Source organism: Neltuma alba, unplaced genomic scaffold, assembly GCF_004799145.2.
Source record: "Neltuma alba isolate B1F8T4 unplaced genomic scaffold, ASM479914v2 tig00010229_pilon, whole genome shotgun sequence".
NCBI classification, from domain to species: Eukaryota; Viridiplantae; Streptophyta; class Magnoliopsida; order Fabales; family Fabaceae; genus Neltuma; species Neltuma alba.
This window is the reverse complement of record NW_021635161.1, coordinates 171963-187666: the sequence shown is the minus strand read 5'-3', so window position 1 is coordinate 187666 and position 15704 is coordinate 171963. Positions and strand designations below refer to the sequence as shown.

The following is a 15704-nucleotide window of genomic DNA, read 5'->3' as shown; positions in this document are numbered from 1 at the left end:
TAAATTTTAAGATGTCAGTTGTTTTTCAGTGAATACTTTCAATAATATTCTAAATCCCACCCACTTTTGCGAAACAAATTCAACAAGATATCTAACTTTTCCTTTTCCAACGTGTTATTGACTATTATATCAAGCTTCCAAGAAGTTTGCACTATCCTTCAAAATTCAACAAAAATCAGTTAACAGATTGACACGTATTTTTCGTTTGTTATATAATATATTTATTTTTATAAATAAAAACATATTAATTTAACTTTAGTTGCCTTAACCGTGTTATAAAGGATGATTAATTTTTTTAACTTTCTACCCTTATTAAAATAATTATTTACATCGGTTATATATATATATATAACTGGTACTACTATATATGCTCCATCATGTAAAAAGTTAGAAAAACTGATGACGAAAAAGAAAGCTAGAAAGACTATTTTACACTAATTTCAGTGCATATAAAGTTTTCTTAAATCGGTATAAAACTTTTTCTTATAACAGTGTAATTTAGTTGTATTTTAATCATGAGCAACATAATAAATCTCTACCAAGTTATATATACTTTCATGAAACGTTAGACATCTCATTTGTTTTTCAAATCCTAAATAACAATTCATGTTAGTTTTAAATTAACATATTTCATGTTATTAGCAAGAAAATCCTAAGAATATGGATTTTAACCAAGAAAGTCATCCACCGTCAATTATTTTATAATTTTTAAATAAAATTTAATGAAAAATCATATTCATAATGTCTAGACTGTATTATTTTCATATGGGGATTGGACTATTTAGATCGATGGAGCCCACCTGATTTAACAAGCACCCTTTTGACTCTTTCTTCCCATCCTGCAAGATCCCAACCTAGTGGATTCCCAAGTGTTCATTCTTTTCCTTGACTATTTAAATAAAATAACATAAATGTAGGACCGTCTGATTTTATGCTAAATGATTAATTATTAATGTTTGAATATGAATATCTCTTGCTTATATTTAAGATGAAGATGTGATTCATTTTTAAATAAGACAAGGTACAAATTTGCCCTGAAAGTATATGGTAATGAGCTGTGGATATCTAAGTTCTTTTAGGAGTAATAGAGGTGTAAAAAATATAGCAATCTCACCCAAACAGTTAGAAAGATTAATTTTGACTGTTAATTTGGCATGATGGGGAAGAGGTCGACGCCCGTTGGGTTAGAAGATGGTCTCAGCGACGACGACCTTGATAATGGAAAAGATGGAGGAGGGATGGTAACCATTGAAGTGGGAGGTGGATTTTTAAGGGGCTGCCCGCTTGAAGAAGCTGGTGGCGGCGGAGTCGGCAACTGCAATAAGGCTTTGGGAAGTGGGAGAAGAAGGGTGGAGGCTTTGAAGAAGAAGAAATGGTGAGGAAGAGAGAGGGAGGAAGTTATTTAGGTGATGATGTGGCTGTGCTGATTGTGCTATATATAAGTCAAACTAATGGTCAAAATTATCCTTTCTGCTGGCTGAAATTGCTACATTTTTAACACTTGATATTGCTCTTAAAAAAAATTCAGATACTCATAGCTCCTGACCACATACCACATAATTTTGGGATAAATTTGTATCTTATCCCTTTTCAACTATCATCTGTCGGTCGCGCCTCTCTTAATTTAACAGAGATGTCATTATTTCACTTCTAACAAACTAGCTTATCTTAATAATTTTTTTTTTCAGCGAGAAAAAAAAAAAGTTGATTCTCTTACTTTCCCAGACACTTAAATCCCATCATCTATTAATTAGTGTGCGTGAGTTATATATGTATTTGCAATAATATAAAAAGAAGAATGTTTAATTTATATACATACATATAATGCTTATTAATAGCAAAATATATATAATTATTACAATTAATTATGAATATTATCTAATGGTTTTCTTCATTTTTTTCTGAATGTTTCATATGTGAATGCGTACACATATATTATCATTATGGATATTTAAATACAGAAACGATAATCCAGGAAAGAAAAAAAGAAGGGGGAAAATAGCCATCATATTACCTATTTTGGCAAGAATACATTATATATGACGAGAAAATGTTTTAAAAAAAAGAAGAAGAAAAAAAGAACAAAGCGACGAAGGCAGGAGCGTATGAGGCCGACAGAGAGCAACGAGCAAGAGAGGGCAACAGCTGGAATTTTTTTATTGATAAATTCTCAACATCAAATTCAGCATTATTCTTGATTAATAATCCTGAATTTCATTCTCATCATGACAGAACATGCCACTCTATATATATGTGTGTGTTACACGACTCTCTGAAAGAGGACTTTTTGAATGTGAGAGTTGACAGTTTGTGGATCTGTGTGAGCTGCATAGTAAAACCCTCTAGTGACAGTGAGGAATGTCTTCTTCATGTTGAGATCCATGCCATTTGAAGAGAGAACCAATTGTACCTGCTCTTGCATTTTCACTCCTATTTCCGGCTTCCCCTTGTAGCTTCCATTACTATTGTTTTCCTGATATAAATTTCAAACCAGATATATAAGTGAACTCCATCATGCATATATTACCATTAAGAAGATGAAATAATGTCATTATTAATGAAGATGGTAATACGTAATAAGTAATCACCTTGGTGGTTTGGAGATAACTTAATTGGTGGCAGATTTGATTAGAGAGTTGAACAAGTCTCTGATACTGAGGATTGAGTTGTAAGTGATGAGAAAGTTGGTAGCCTGCATTTAAGTTTATCATCTTCACCAACAGCTCAGCTTCTCCTTCCCCCTTATCTCCTTCTCTTTGCCATCCCATTAGCAACTTTTTCCACTGCTTGCAATCAATCAGATCAAAATAGTCCCAAATGAAATTACCCAATATTGTATTTTAATTATAAAAAGTTCATGAATAATAGACAGATCACTTACGACATCATGAAGAATATCGAAGCCAGCAGAAGGTGAGCTCTGAGAGAAGGAATCCAAAGTTTCTATTAAGGTCCCTAAAAGACTCTCCCTGCTCCTGTTTTTATTCAGCCATCTGTGATATGCATATATTGTTAAGTTAAACTTTTAATCAGAAATAAAAACTTACTAGATAATGACGGCTCTGTGAGAAGTGTAATTACCGTTCATTTAAGGAGGTACTGCTGTTATTGAATTCATGGACAAAGGCTTCTCTTTGGTGTTGGTCGTGACATGTGGATCTGAGTGTGTGAATAAGAGCAGAAGTTTTGACCCATGCAAGTCGTTCTTGGGATCTCTCTGGTTCAAATATGTTGGATGTAGCCAAGAAGTAAGCCAAAAGAAGCCTTTCTTTGGTCAGTCCGAACATTTCTAGTCTACATTCTGAGTACCACCTGTATAAAAATTATCATAACTTTTAGTTAATATTTCTCACATTTGTGCAGGCTGCCCAGAAAAATGAGAGAGATATAGGTTGATCTTACTGTTGAATTCTGTTCCATTCTGCTCGGTGCAAGGCTTGGCACTTGTTATAGTCTAATTTTCCAAGTTCAAGGTTATCGTTGTTGCTGACTTTGTGCAGCCTGCAAAAAAATGATGAGAACCTTCTTTTCAACTCTGAATGTTCAAATTATATTTTAGATTAAGACTTTGATTAGTTACCTGTAGAGGGTCTTAGAAATCCAGACATCATCTCCTCCACCGTATTGGTCCAAGTAAAATCTAGTCTCTACTCGGGGCAGGCTTGCGTACCAGGAAAAGTCCAATGCATAACTCACCTGTAATTGTTAGTTTAATATTACTTAAAGAGCTTAACAAAAAGATACAAATATTATCTATCAATGTATTCCTTTGGTCTTAAATATAAGACTCACTTTGTAATATAATTTACCGTATAAAATAGGCCTTGCATTTGGGATGGGAGGAGTCTTATTTTAATTTTTATGTATGATAAATATCTAATCAACAATCTTCATGACTAATTAGGATCACTATTTACAAGCATAAAATAAACCTGACTAAAAAATACCTCGCCAGGTAGATCTTTGGCTATGATCCATTTATCAAAAATCTGATTAGTAGCTCGTTTCTCAGTCAAGAAATTGATTGCAAAGTTCTTGCCTTCATCAAGAATTGTCTCTCCTGGGAATTGTACTTGAGTGGCTCTGTAAAAATTAAACATCACCGATGCCCCTTCGTCTGTCTGCCCGGGGAAGCAACAGAACTCTCCATCTTTCTCAAATGTTTTGAATACGTCTATGATCAAAACCACAACAATGTCATTTATTAGATACTTATGTGAAGTGCTGCTATACGATTATATATATAGATATTTATAGAGATAAATTAATAATTAATGAATATATATTTGTAATTAATGTAATACTTGGTATTATTAATTACTTACTAGCTGAAACATCATAGCCGTTCAATCTTAGTAATCTGAATCCCATACATGTATCGTCTAGATCTGGCAGGTCTGAATATCTCGTCCATCCAATGCCTCTGTCATTCCAATTTCTGAAAAAAGTGCAATCGCTAGCATGTGATCGGAATTCTATTGTTGTTTATTTCTTGTTTTTATTGAATCATATTAGCCTAAGAGCGCATAAATCTTTTAAAATAAATTGTGAGTCTCATGTATTAATTCTTATAAATTATACTATTCTTTTGTTTGTGAGTGATTTTACTATTCATATAGCATATAAATAGTATAATTTATTATAAATTTTCTTATATATAAATATAATAGTTGAGTTTTGTGTTAATAAATTAATGGCGGCTTCTCCTATTGATTATAGGACTCATAAGTGGGTTTAATTTAAGGCTTTCACTTAAATCAAAATTATTTTCTTAAGCCATAAAATTATAAACAACCAATTCCATGATAAAGTTATACCTGTGAACATAATCCAAAATCTCTTTTATCTTTGGTTGAAAATATCTTGCAATTCCCAAGCGCTCCAATCGATCAACAATCCATAATGGCTCAAAAAAATCTACCGGGTAAGAATCTGGGGCTACAATGTCAGAAAACACAAGTAAATAATGTCACAATCATTCAAACCTAATGTTAGTCAATTTGAATAATCAATTTCATGACATTGCTGCATACTTTTATGCAATACAGTGTCTAGTCATAATCAGAAAAAAGAATATTTCTTGGTAAGCTAGTTTTTTATTTTTTTTTTTGTTTTAAATTAAAGAGACATGCACTAACTATCTAAGATTATAAGTGAGATTAAACCTATAACTTTTCACTTAGTGAAAGGTTGATATGTAGACGTACCTCCGCCGCTATTAAAGTTTTGGGCGACATTGTTTAAGTAATTGAGGCAGTCAGGGTCGTTGCTTTGAGTGAAAGCAAAAGCAGTGGAAGAAGGACTGAACAAGTAAGAGCCATCTTTGCTTCTCACATTCTGAAGCTTATCCCATTGAAGCCCTGGTATTGCTTCCAAGCTGAACAGCAACGATGAAGGAACACTGTGCAAAACCGCCATAGGTATCCTATATATAAGTTAAAAATTATGTGTTATTTGTCATATATAGTAATTTTACCCGCTTCCACTTTCTTTAATCCAAAACAAATACACTTTTTTTACTTTTAAGTAATTTTACACTAGCTTGGTAGCTGCGTGTACCTTTTGAGCTTGGCATCTCTCCTTGCAAGTATCTCTTTGAGGGTAGGGAGGTCATCAGGCAGATCCATTTTCAAATTCTGTGCCAAATGAAGAAGTGTTGGAAGAATCACTTCAAACCCACATGTCATGTGCTCTCTGTTTTCTGCTTCCAGTGTGTTTACATTCTCTTTAAAGAATTTAACCCCTATATGTATATAAATACAACATTTGAATATAAAGTTCTCGAGGCTTTAATATATGAATATTGATCAATATTATTCAACTACGTACGTACCTTTCTCAGCTTTTTCAGGATGAACTTTGTAATGTGTTAACGCAATCACTGAAGCTAAGGTGCAAAGAAGCCTATCATAAGCCATAAACTTATGAACATCTCCCCAGGATCCATCCGGCAGCTGATTGTCTATTATCCATTGAAGAGATTCTGGGAACTGGGGGGTCCCACTTCCATGCTTATCTTCAACCAGAGCCACTAAAGCTGTAGTATAAGCTGAGGGTGATATCGTCTTCTCTCCTTCATTTGATTCTAAGTTCAATCTAATGGCTTCCACTCTCTCTCTGATCTCCTCATTCATTACGGAAGCCTTTTCCAAACCAAAATAATATATGTGAGACATCAAACTCACCAGAAAGAATCATGCATTAAGATTAGTGAAGAAATTAATTAAAATGTTTTGAATTATACCTCCAAAGCTTCTTCATCTTCTTCCTTAACCTTAATCCCATTCCAATTGTATGTTGGAAGTGTCAAACTTTCAAGTTGTGAAACTTCTGGCGTTTCTGATATGCCTCTGCTGCTTCTTGCTCTGAACTCAGAGTTTTTCGCTGAAACGATCACTCTAACCTTCAACGACGAAACCCCTATAACAACATGACATAAGTAATAACACTATGTAAGCATTATATAGAGGAGAATAAATGTTTTCATATATATATATATATATATATTTCTGAAGAGATCGTTGGATGAAGCTTAGATTACCATGAAAGGTCATGGGGAGAGAATTAATGGGAGAAGAAAAAAACAAACAGTGAGTTGAAGAAGGAAAAGAAGGAAGAGAGTGGTTGGATTGGTGATACATGGTGGATTGAGAAGCCATTAATTTTGTTTGCTTTTGTTGTAGTAATCCTCTTCCAATGAATATGGCTGTGGCGAGGATACACCATTTTATAAGCGCGAGATGGTGGTACTTCTGTAAATTTTGAAGATTCCATGGCAAATAAATAAATGATGATTAATGAAATGAAAAGAAAAGTGGACCTTTATTTAGTCCTTTAATTTTATGAAGTGTCATTTTAATCATTTGACGCTAACACATGTTAGTTTTTTTAACTGAGAATACCAACATTATAGTTTTAAATGCTAACAAAGCATTTTCAACTGTAAACATATTATATTTAATTTTAAATAAATAAACTGGATTGATCAAAAAATTATCATTTGAGAATTTTTGTCAGATTTTTTATTAATAAAGTTAACAAAGTTATGATTATAGGATTAAAAAGATACTTTATAAAATTAAAGAATAAATTAATATATATATAATTAGAGTACTAAAAATACAGTTTTAATTAGCTAGGTTGAAGACTTTTGGAGATTCAGTTGAGAAAAAATTGAAGGTAGCAGGCTGAAACTTTTTGAAGAGTTCATTAAAAAAAAAAAAAAAGCTTGAAAAATTATTTTTCGCAAAAGCTTTGGTCCTTTTTTTTTTTTTTCAAACATGCAGACTAAGCGGTTTTTTAATTATAATAATTTAAGGTTTTAGTACTTGAATTACCAGCGGGAGGATGGCTGCCAAAGGTTAAAACTTTTATATATTCTATTAATCACTGTCCCACCTAATTATTTTGTCCTAATATTTAAATACTGTTTCTGTACTTTTTTGTCCTATTTATAAGTTAAAAAATACATTTTATCTTATTTATAAGTCATATCATTAAATTTGTTCACACATAAATGTACAATTTTATTATTAAATATTTGTTATTGTGTAGAATGTTATTTTTAAAAATATATATTAAATTGTCATAAAGTTTAAAAAATTTAAATTTTAAGATATAGTTAATAAATTTAAGTTTTTTAATTCTAGTTAAACACGTTAAAAGTGACTTATTAGAAATATAATTAAAGTAGTAGTTAAAAATAATGATCCTTGAGTAAGCCTCTGTCATGGGATAATGAAAGAGAATTAGGTGCGCTTATGAAATATCATTGAATTAAAGAAATAATTTTTTTTTTAAAAATTAAAGTCCCTATTATCTCCCCGGGCCCCGCCGGGGCCTTTTGGTCTAATCAAGTAAAATCTAGTCTTCACACAAGTTTGATTTTACCGTTATGCGCAGACAAATTAGAATCATCAGAGCAAATTCAATTTTGATTCCTATACAAGGAAAATGACATCTAGTAGAAATCACTGCAACAAATTAATTATATTTAGAAAATACCATTTTTTGAAATTACATAAAAAGAACCAAGGTTTTTAATAAAAATGGTAAATGGGCAAAACCATATTCATGCCACAGCACAGTTCAATTACATATCTGTTGAGCTGTAAGACCTGAGAGTTTGATTGTAAAAGTTGAAAAATTAGTCACAAATTAGTAAATAAATTTTTAGTATTAGTTTCGGCTGAAAAAATAGCCTTAGAGCTATATCTTTCACTTTTTATAAATAAACATTTGGGATTTACAGAACTACAATTTACAATTAATATGCAACTAATTTTCTAATATTTATAATTACAACTAAGCTTCAAAATTTGTAACTAAATTTTTAAAATTTATATATCTTTTACAAATTTGTAAAAAAAAATGCTTTCATAAATTATAACTTATTTGCAATTGATCTTAAGATTATTTATAATTATTGTTTTTTTTTTTAGATTTACAACTTTTAAGATTCACAGCTGATCCATGTTGTCAATAATGTCAGGAAATTTATCATTCATTTATTTTCTTGGAAAAAAACACCTTGGTCCTTTTATATAAATTCATGTTTTCAACTGTAATTTGTACTTTTTTTTATGGCCAAACGACTGTAATTAATTTGCTTTAGTTGTCTTTGTCTGTGAATTTTTCCTTTTTAATATCTCACGTGCTTTCGTGTTTGAAAGTTCACAATCACCCAAATTTAAATACTTTTAATTGGAAAGCCCTCGTTAACATTCGGCATTCAACACATCAGGAGAGAAATTGGAAGAGACGTTAAGAATATCGAAGGTGGTCAATAATTTGATTAGAGGTAAATTTAGAAAAGTACATCTAATACATATTGACAAACTCAATTATTTTTATATATTTTGATATCTTTTATATGGGTTTTGTCAACTTAATTAGTCTCTTTTGGCTTTAATTGATTGTTAATTGATTTATTATGTTTTATTTTGAATTATTACTTTATAGGGGCAAAATTGTCATATTTTGGTTTAATTGTGACTAATTGATTTTTTAGGACAATTAATGCTACCTTATCCTTGAATTTTGTTTGCAGGTTTTTGGAAGACTTAAAAATTAAAATTAAAATTAAAAAAAGAAAAAAAAAGAAAAAATATATAATTAAAAAATAATTAAAAAAAAAAAGGGAGCAAAACGCACCCCCTAATAACCTATTATTCATTATCATCATCTTGGATTCGGGGGGAAGGAGACACCGACACGCCAGCTGACGGCGTGGGAAAAGAAAAAAAAAAGGAGAAGACGCACGAAGAGCTGGCAGCGTGAACTAGGACCTGGGAGTGAACGGAGCGACGGAGAACGAGCGTCCAGAACAGAGGGAGGCGAACACGCAAAGAGGAGAGCGGCGTGAACAGGACTAGAGGACGCGCTCGCGAGTGACGGCGAGCTCCTTTGTTCTGCTGCCTCTGCTCGTGTCTCCATTGCCACCGTCAACTGCACCTTCTTCCTCTCCACATTGCGCAACAGAACCAGAGGAGTGGCGGCGAACAGAGACAGAACGACGGACCAGAAAACATGATGTTTAGGAGCAGCTAAATCCTTCTAATTCTCTAGAGCAATGGTTATGGCTTGAACTTAAAGCTTCAAAGGGGAGTTTCAGCTCTTCCAATCTTTACTTTTTTTATTATAGTTGTGATTTCTAAGTCTTAGAATAAATTTTAAAATGTTTGAATGGGCTGTGATGGTTTATATTTGTATTGAGATTGGTTGTAGTTGTTGGAATATTTGATTAGCATTTAACATTATGCTGTGATTAGCTTTAATTTCTTTACATTGTACTGGGTCAGACTATGTTTTGAAATTATTGTGAACATTCAGTGGTAATTCAAGATGGCTTGATTATTAGACTAAAAATGTTAATTGCTCTTCTTTGATTTTCTTTTTGGCTAATTGTGCTGAAACAGTTTAATTGTGAATAATTAATATGGAAGGTAGCTTGGTGTTTATTATTCTAATTAAACCGAGTCTGAGGGGTAACCCGTAGAGTCTTTTGAGTTTAGCTAACTCCCAAATTAATTGAAGTAATGATAGCCTTAATTATTGTGCTAGAGGATTGCTTTTTTATTTCCTATCACTTGTTAATTCACTTTGCTTATTTCATTCATATCCATTTTATAAACTAAAAATCCAAAAATTATTTACTCATTTTGCATCCTTTTAAATTTTGCCAACTAGTTAGTTAAAAAGAAAATCAATTCATTTTCAAGTCAATTCTTTATTTTTGATACTTAGTTTGCTTAGAATTCCAAATAAAGCCTTCTCAAAGTGAAACGACCTGAGTTTTGCACTATATTGCATTGCTTGGATTTATTTTTGATTGGGAACCAAGGCGAACGACAAAGGCTCTCATCACATATCTACTCTATATTTTAATAATTAATTAATTTTCAAATCCCATATTCTGTATTGAAATATCCCTTTTTAACTTAAATATTGTTTAGAAATAGTTACCAAAAATAATTTTATTGCACATATGTTTAAATTTTCTAACCATATTTAAATATTCTTAGCCACGCATAAAGTTTTTTATTTGATAATTTTTAAGACTAAATTGATAAAATGAAATTTCAAGCACGTTTAAAGAAATTAATGAATTAATAATTGAACATAATAGATGATAAATTGGTCAATATCAACTGACGTTTATTTACTTTAAATTTTATTATTTTTAGTGTAAAATTATTTTAGACATTTCTTTAAATATTATCATAATGAATTAATTAAAATTATTTAAAATTGAGAGATGGGAGGACACGATTTTATTAAAAATTTAAATAAGTAATTTCAAATTCTCAACCTAATTTTCATTAAATTTAACTATTTTAGAATTATGAACAAAATGTCATTAACCGTGTAAATTATTGAAACAAAATGCAGGGTTCGAAAATAAAATGTAGGTTTTTATAATTTTAATAAAATTGAAAATTAATATATTTTACTCTGATATTTAATTAGTTAAACTATGCTTTCACTAATTTTTGTAATGTTGTTGGCAAAAAAAACTAATTTTTGAATATTTATAAATAAATAGGAAAATTGAAAAAAAAATTGTTAAGAGTATTGTGTCTCAGGTAAATATATTCCTTGCATGCGTATGACTAATTGGTTGGGTTGGGAAAATTAAACATAGGCAACAAGCATCTCCCCTGCTTTTATGTTTGAATACTTCAAAAGCAGTTACGATCTTGTTTGCTAAGTTAGGGCTTGTTTGAAATTGCAGTCTTTCAAAAATAATTTTTCAATCATAATTTATGAGATATGAGGTAAATATGTGAAAAAAAATTATTTCAATTTATGTAAAAAAGCTTATAAGCACTTATCATAAGTAATTATAAATAATACTCCTCCGGTCCTAATTATAAGACCCAATTGACTTATTTGAGGAGATTAAGGAAGTAAGTTAAGTTAGTTATTTATAATAAATAAGTGTTGTTATTCCTAAAATATCCTTGCTAATTAAGTATATTGGCTGAAACTATCATTATTAGAAGGATTATCTTGGAAAAAAATACATAAATATAAGAGAGAAAATGGATTGGGTCTTATAATTAGGACCAAATAAAAAGTCAAATTGGGTCTTATAATAAGGACCGGAGGAGTACATTAGTTTATATGTTGACTTCAAATATACCATTCCGTATTCAAAGAGACAGGAAATTCACAACATCATGCTTAATAAAATCTTAAAATAAAACGGTTTTGGTGTCATTTGAGTTATAAGTTTCTGACAAGTGATATCATTGATATCTACTAAGTTAACTAATATTAAATTACAACTTGTAATTTAATGATTAGCATTTAAGATTATCTAATGTGAGCTTCAATATTACTTCATCCCTTCTTTTTTCATAAGAAAATTGACACCTCTACCTTGTTTTTATTTATAAAAAAAAACATTCACAAGATGTCTCAAATTTTCCAAGATTCTTATTTTGCCCCCATTAATCACTTATTTTGATACTCAATATATTTATTTTCTCATTTTTTCAAACATTATTCTCTTTTGTTTTAATAATTTCTTTATTTTCTCTTTTATACTTTCTTTCCCTCATGAGTAAAAACATTTTTTTAAAAAAAATTATAACTTTTACATATTTATTATTTTTAACTCATTTTAACTATCCACTTGATTTGATTAAACGTTTTTTTTATACAAAGGAACCGAGGGGGAGAGTATTATTACCGACCTACTTGCGGGTAGGTTGAAAAGAGTTACTATTAGTGATGGGTAAACTAGTAAACTATCAGCAATGTAGTTTTATTACAAGAAGACTGAGTCGAGATATAATAATAGTAGTAGTAGTATTATTATGCTGCCATCATGTGATAATATTATTATTGCATGAGCACCAGTAAGAATAAAAGAGAGTACATGGCAATCAAAGTAAATGCGGAAAAAGCTTACGTGAAAAGGCTTGGACTGGGATTTTATTAGGGAGAATTACAACAATATCTCAAAAAATAAAAAATAAAAAGTCTCAATAACTCTAAGGAGTCTATAATGACAAATTTTAAAATAAAAAATGACAACTTCTAAGACTTGTTTTATAATTATTTTTTTTGGGATTTCATTGTAATTCTCTCATTTTATTAGGAGACACTTCATATAAGTTTTATTTTAATTCGTATACCAATCAAAATCAGAGCAAATCCAACTTTGATTAATAAGGAAAATGACATATAGGACTATTGCAAAAAATTAATTATATTTAGAAACCACCATTTCTTGAAATTACATAAAAGGACCAAGGCCTTTTTCATAAGAAAGGTAAATGGACAAAGCTATCCTTATGGTGGTTCAATTACATATCTTGAAGCAGTAAATTCTGGAAGTTTGATTGCAATTAAACATTGAAAAACTAGTTACTAATTAGTTGTAAGTTGTAAATCCAATTCATCCATTTAATTAACTGTCAAATCACATATTTTGCATCAAAATAAACCTGCTTAACTTAAATATTGTTTAGAAATACTTGCCAAAAATAATTTTAATGCATAAAACATTTAAATTTTTTTCATCATATTCAAATATTATTAGTCACGCAAGCTTATCTATTTAATAACTTGTAAAGTTTAAATGCATCAATTTCATAAAATAATATTTCAAACCCGTCTTAAAAAAAAATAAATTAGGAATTTAATATACTGAGGGATATATTGATCAATACAATTGATGTTTATTTACTTTAAATTTTATTAACTTCAGTGTAAAATTTTTTTTTGAGAAATTTATTCAAATATTATCATAATTTTTAAAATTCTTTAAATTTGAGGGCGGAAAAGTACATAATATTATGAGGAGAAATTAATTAAAAAAATTAAGTAATTTAGAATCACTAATAATATTAACCATTGTTATGTGTCCTGCATTGCCACTAGGGAATCTCACAAGTGTTATAGGTTTTATAAGTTTAAGGGGCTCTTCCTCCTAATAAGCTAGTCTTTTGTAATTAGGCTATCCCCTCGGACTTATACTCATCATATTGGTGTTTTTATTGAGAGTCAGCCAACTAGAAAGGACTACCTACGGAGGGTTCTAACCAGTAAGAAGACTGAGTAAAGTGCCATAGAGTGGAGCCGCCGGGGATGTCGACTCTCTCAAGGGGTGCTCTATTATGAGTCCCACGTTGGGGAATCTCATAAGTGTTGTAAGGTTTATAAATTTAATAGGCTCTTTCTCCTAATAGACTAGTCTTTTGGGATAGACTTTTGTTTTGGCCTTATGCTCATCACATTGATACTTTCAGGAGTTGACCAAGCAAAAAAAGCTACTTGGGGAGTGTTCTGACCGGTAAGAAGACCGAGTGAAATACTGTAGAATGGAGCTGTGAGAGATGTAGGCTCTCAAGAGGGATACTCTGTTATGAGTCCCACATTAGAGAATCTCACAAGCCGCTTAAGCTTATGCTCATCACAACCATGTTAACGATTGGAGTAAAATGTAGGGTTCAAAAGTTATAATTTTAGTAAACTTGAATAAACTAATTTTTAAATATTTATAAAGTAAATATTGACGAGTTATATTCGACTCAGGACAATATTGACCGCTGCTCGGGTGGTCCCACCCCCTCATCCGTTTTGAATATTTGACTGACTTTCTTTAATTGTCCGGTTTAGAAGAAAATTTAGTTTTTTTTTTTTTGGTCAAAGGAGAAAACTTAGATTAATAATATGTTGATAATGTAGAAACTCATACACGCATATCCTTTTTTAATGTTTATAATTGGTTTAAGGTGCGTCAAGCACTAAGGCAAAAAAAAAAAAAAAAAACTTCGAAGTATTAGATACATTTAAAAACTATTTTAGGGTAATAGATGCACCACAAAATAGAACATACCCAAAAAAATATTTCGGGATACTGAATGTAGCTTGACCCTTTATAATTATATATATATATATATATATATATATTCAAACTTAGGATATAATTATTTGCACTGATAGAATAGGTTCTTGATCAGGGTGATGAATCTTGCATGTTTGAATTCGCCCGAAACTTGTTTGAGTACTCATGACGATTTAGATTAACATTAAAGGATCCAAATTTAATTAAGCACATGCATATGCGACAAAGACTTTAATTAAACTTATTAATTGATCTTTGAATATGTTGGAAAAGTTTTGGCCAAAAAAAAAAAAAGAATATGTTGGAAAAGAATAGTCTCCTACTACTTAAAATCCGCCTTAAACAAATTAATTGATGTTTGAATATGTTGGAGGAGAATAGTCTCCTACTACTTAAAATCCACCATTATATTCTGCACTTCTCCAAAAAAAAAAACGCACATTCATTTATATTAGCATTTTCCGTTTCCAATGACGAAGTTTTGATAAAGTTTGGTATTCATATTTGTGAGCCAATAGATTGGAACATATGCATTGAAAAGATTAGGCACGCAGTTGATTTTAGTTCTTCTCAACTACTGAATATTCCACCCATGCATATTTTAGTTCTTCTCAAGTACTGAATATTCCACACATGCATCGCACTAAGGTTGGGTTGGGAAAATTAAACACATGGAACAAATATCGTACGTCAAAAACATGCAACAAAGACTTTGAATCTTAGTTAATTATTTGTACATGTACCCAGATCACAGTCAGAGGGAATTCCAATTTTAATTTTTAGAATATCTCGATCATATATATACTTAAGTTAATGTTTGAATAGTTCAAAAGAAGTTACTATCCCTCCTCCTGTGTTTAATAGAAGAACTAGTTAGAGATTTAATTTGATCATAAATATAAAACTCTAATATATTTTATCTCTTATATTTATTTATTTTTCTCAAAATACTCTTTATGATTATTGAACATGTTAAAATGTTTTTATTCTAATACATATGATTAATAAAGATATTTTAGAGAAGACGATACTTATTTATTATAAATAACAAATTTAACTAATTTTCTTAATATTTACAAATTAGTTATCTAACTCTTATATTGAGAGTAATTATTTAGTTAGTATATGTTGAAAATTGCGACTAGCTAGCATTACACAAGTGATAATACTACCTCCGGTCCTAATTATAAGAGCCAGTTGACTAATTTGAGAAGATTAAGGAAGTAAGTTGAGTTAGTTATTTGTCTAAATAGGTGTTGTCTTTCCTAAAATATCCTTACTAATCAATTGTATTAACTAGAACTATAATTATTAGAAGGCTTATCTTGGAAAAAATTGAGTAAAT

The 15704-nt window shown here is 30.4% G+C and overlaps 1 protein-coding gene across 1 annotated transcript; it reads right to left on the bottom strand.

The window, feature by feature from the left end:
- Window positions 1-2175: 2175 nt before the first annotated feature.
- Window positions 2176-6284, bottom strand: LOC114755022 (ent-copalyl diphosphate synthase, chloroplastic-like). Its single transcript, XM_028943895.1, has 13 exons — window positions 6245-6284; window positions 5834-6143; window positions 5560-5743; window positions 5208-5425; window positions 4818-4938; window positions 4326-4438; window positions 3948-4174; window positions 3581-3696; window positions 3403-3501; window positions 3082-3312; window positions 2882-2993; window positions 2589-2783; window positions 2176-2473 (listed from the first exon to the last, which is right to left on the bottom strand). The coding sequence occupies exons 2-13, from the start codon at window positions 6132-6134 to the stop codon at window positions 2261-2263; spliced, it is 2130 nt and encodes a 709-aa protein (XP_028799728.1). The 5' UTR covers window positions 6135-6143; window positions 6245-6284; the 3' UTR covers window positions 2176-2260.
- Window positions 6285-15704: the final 9420 nt, after the last annotated feature.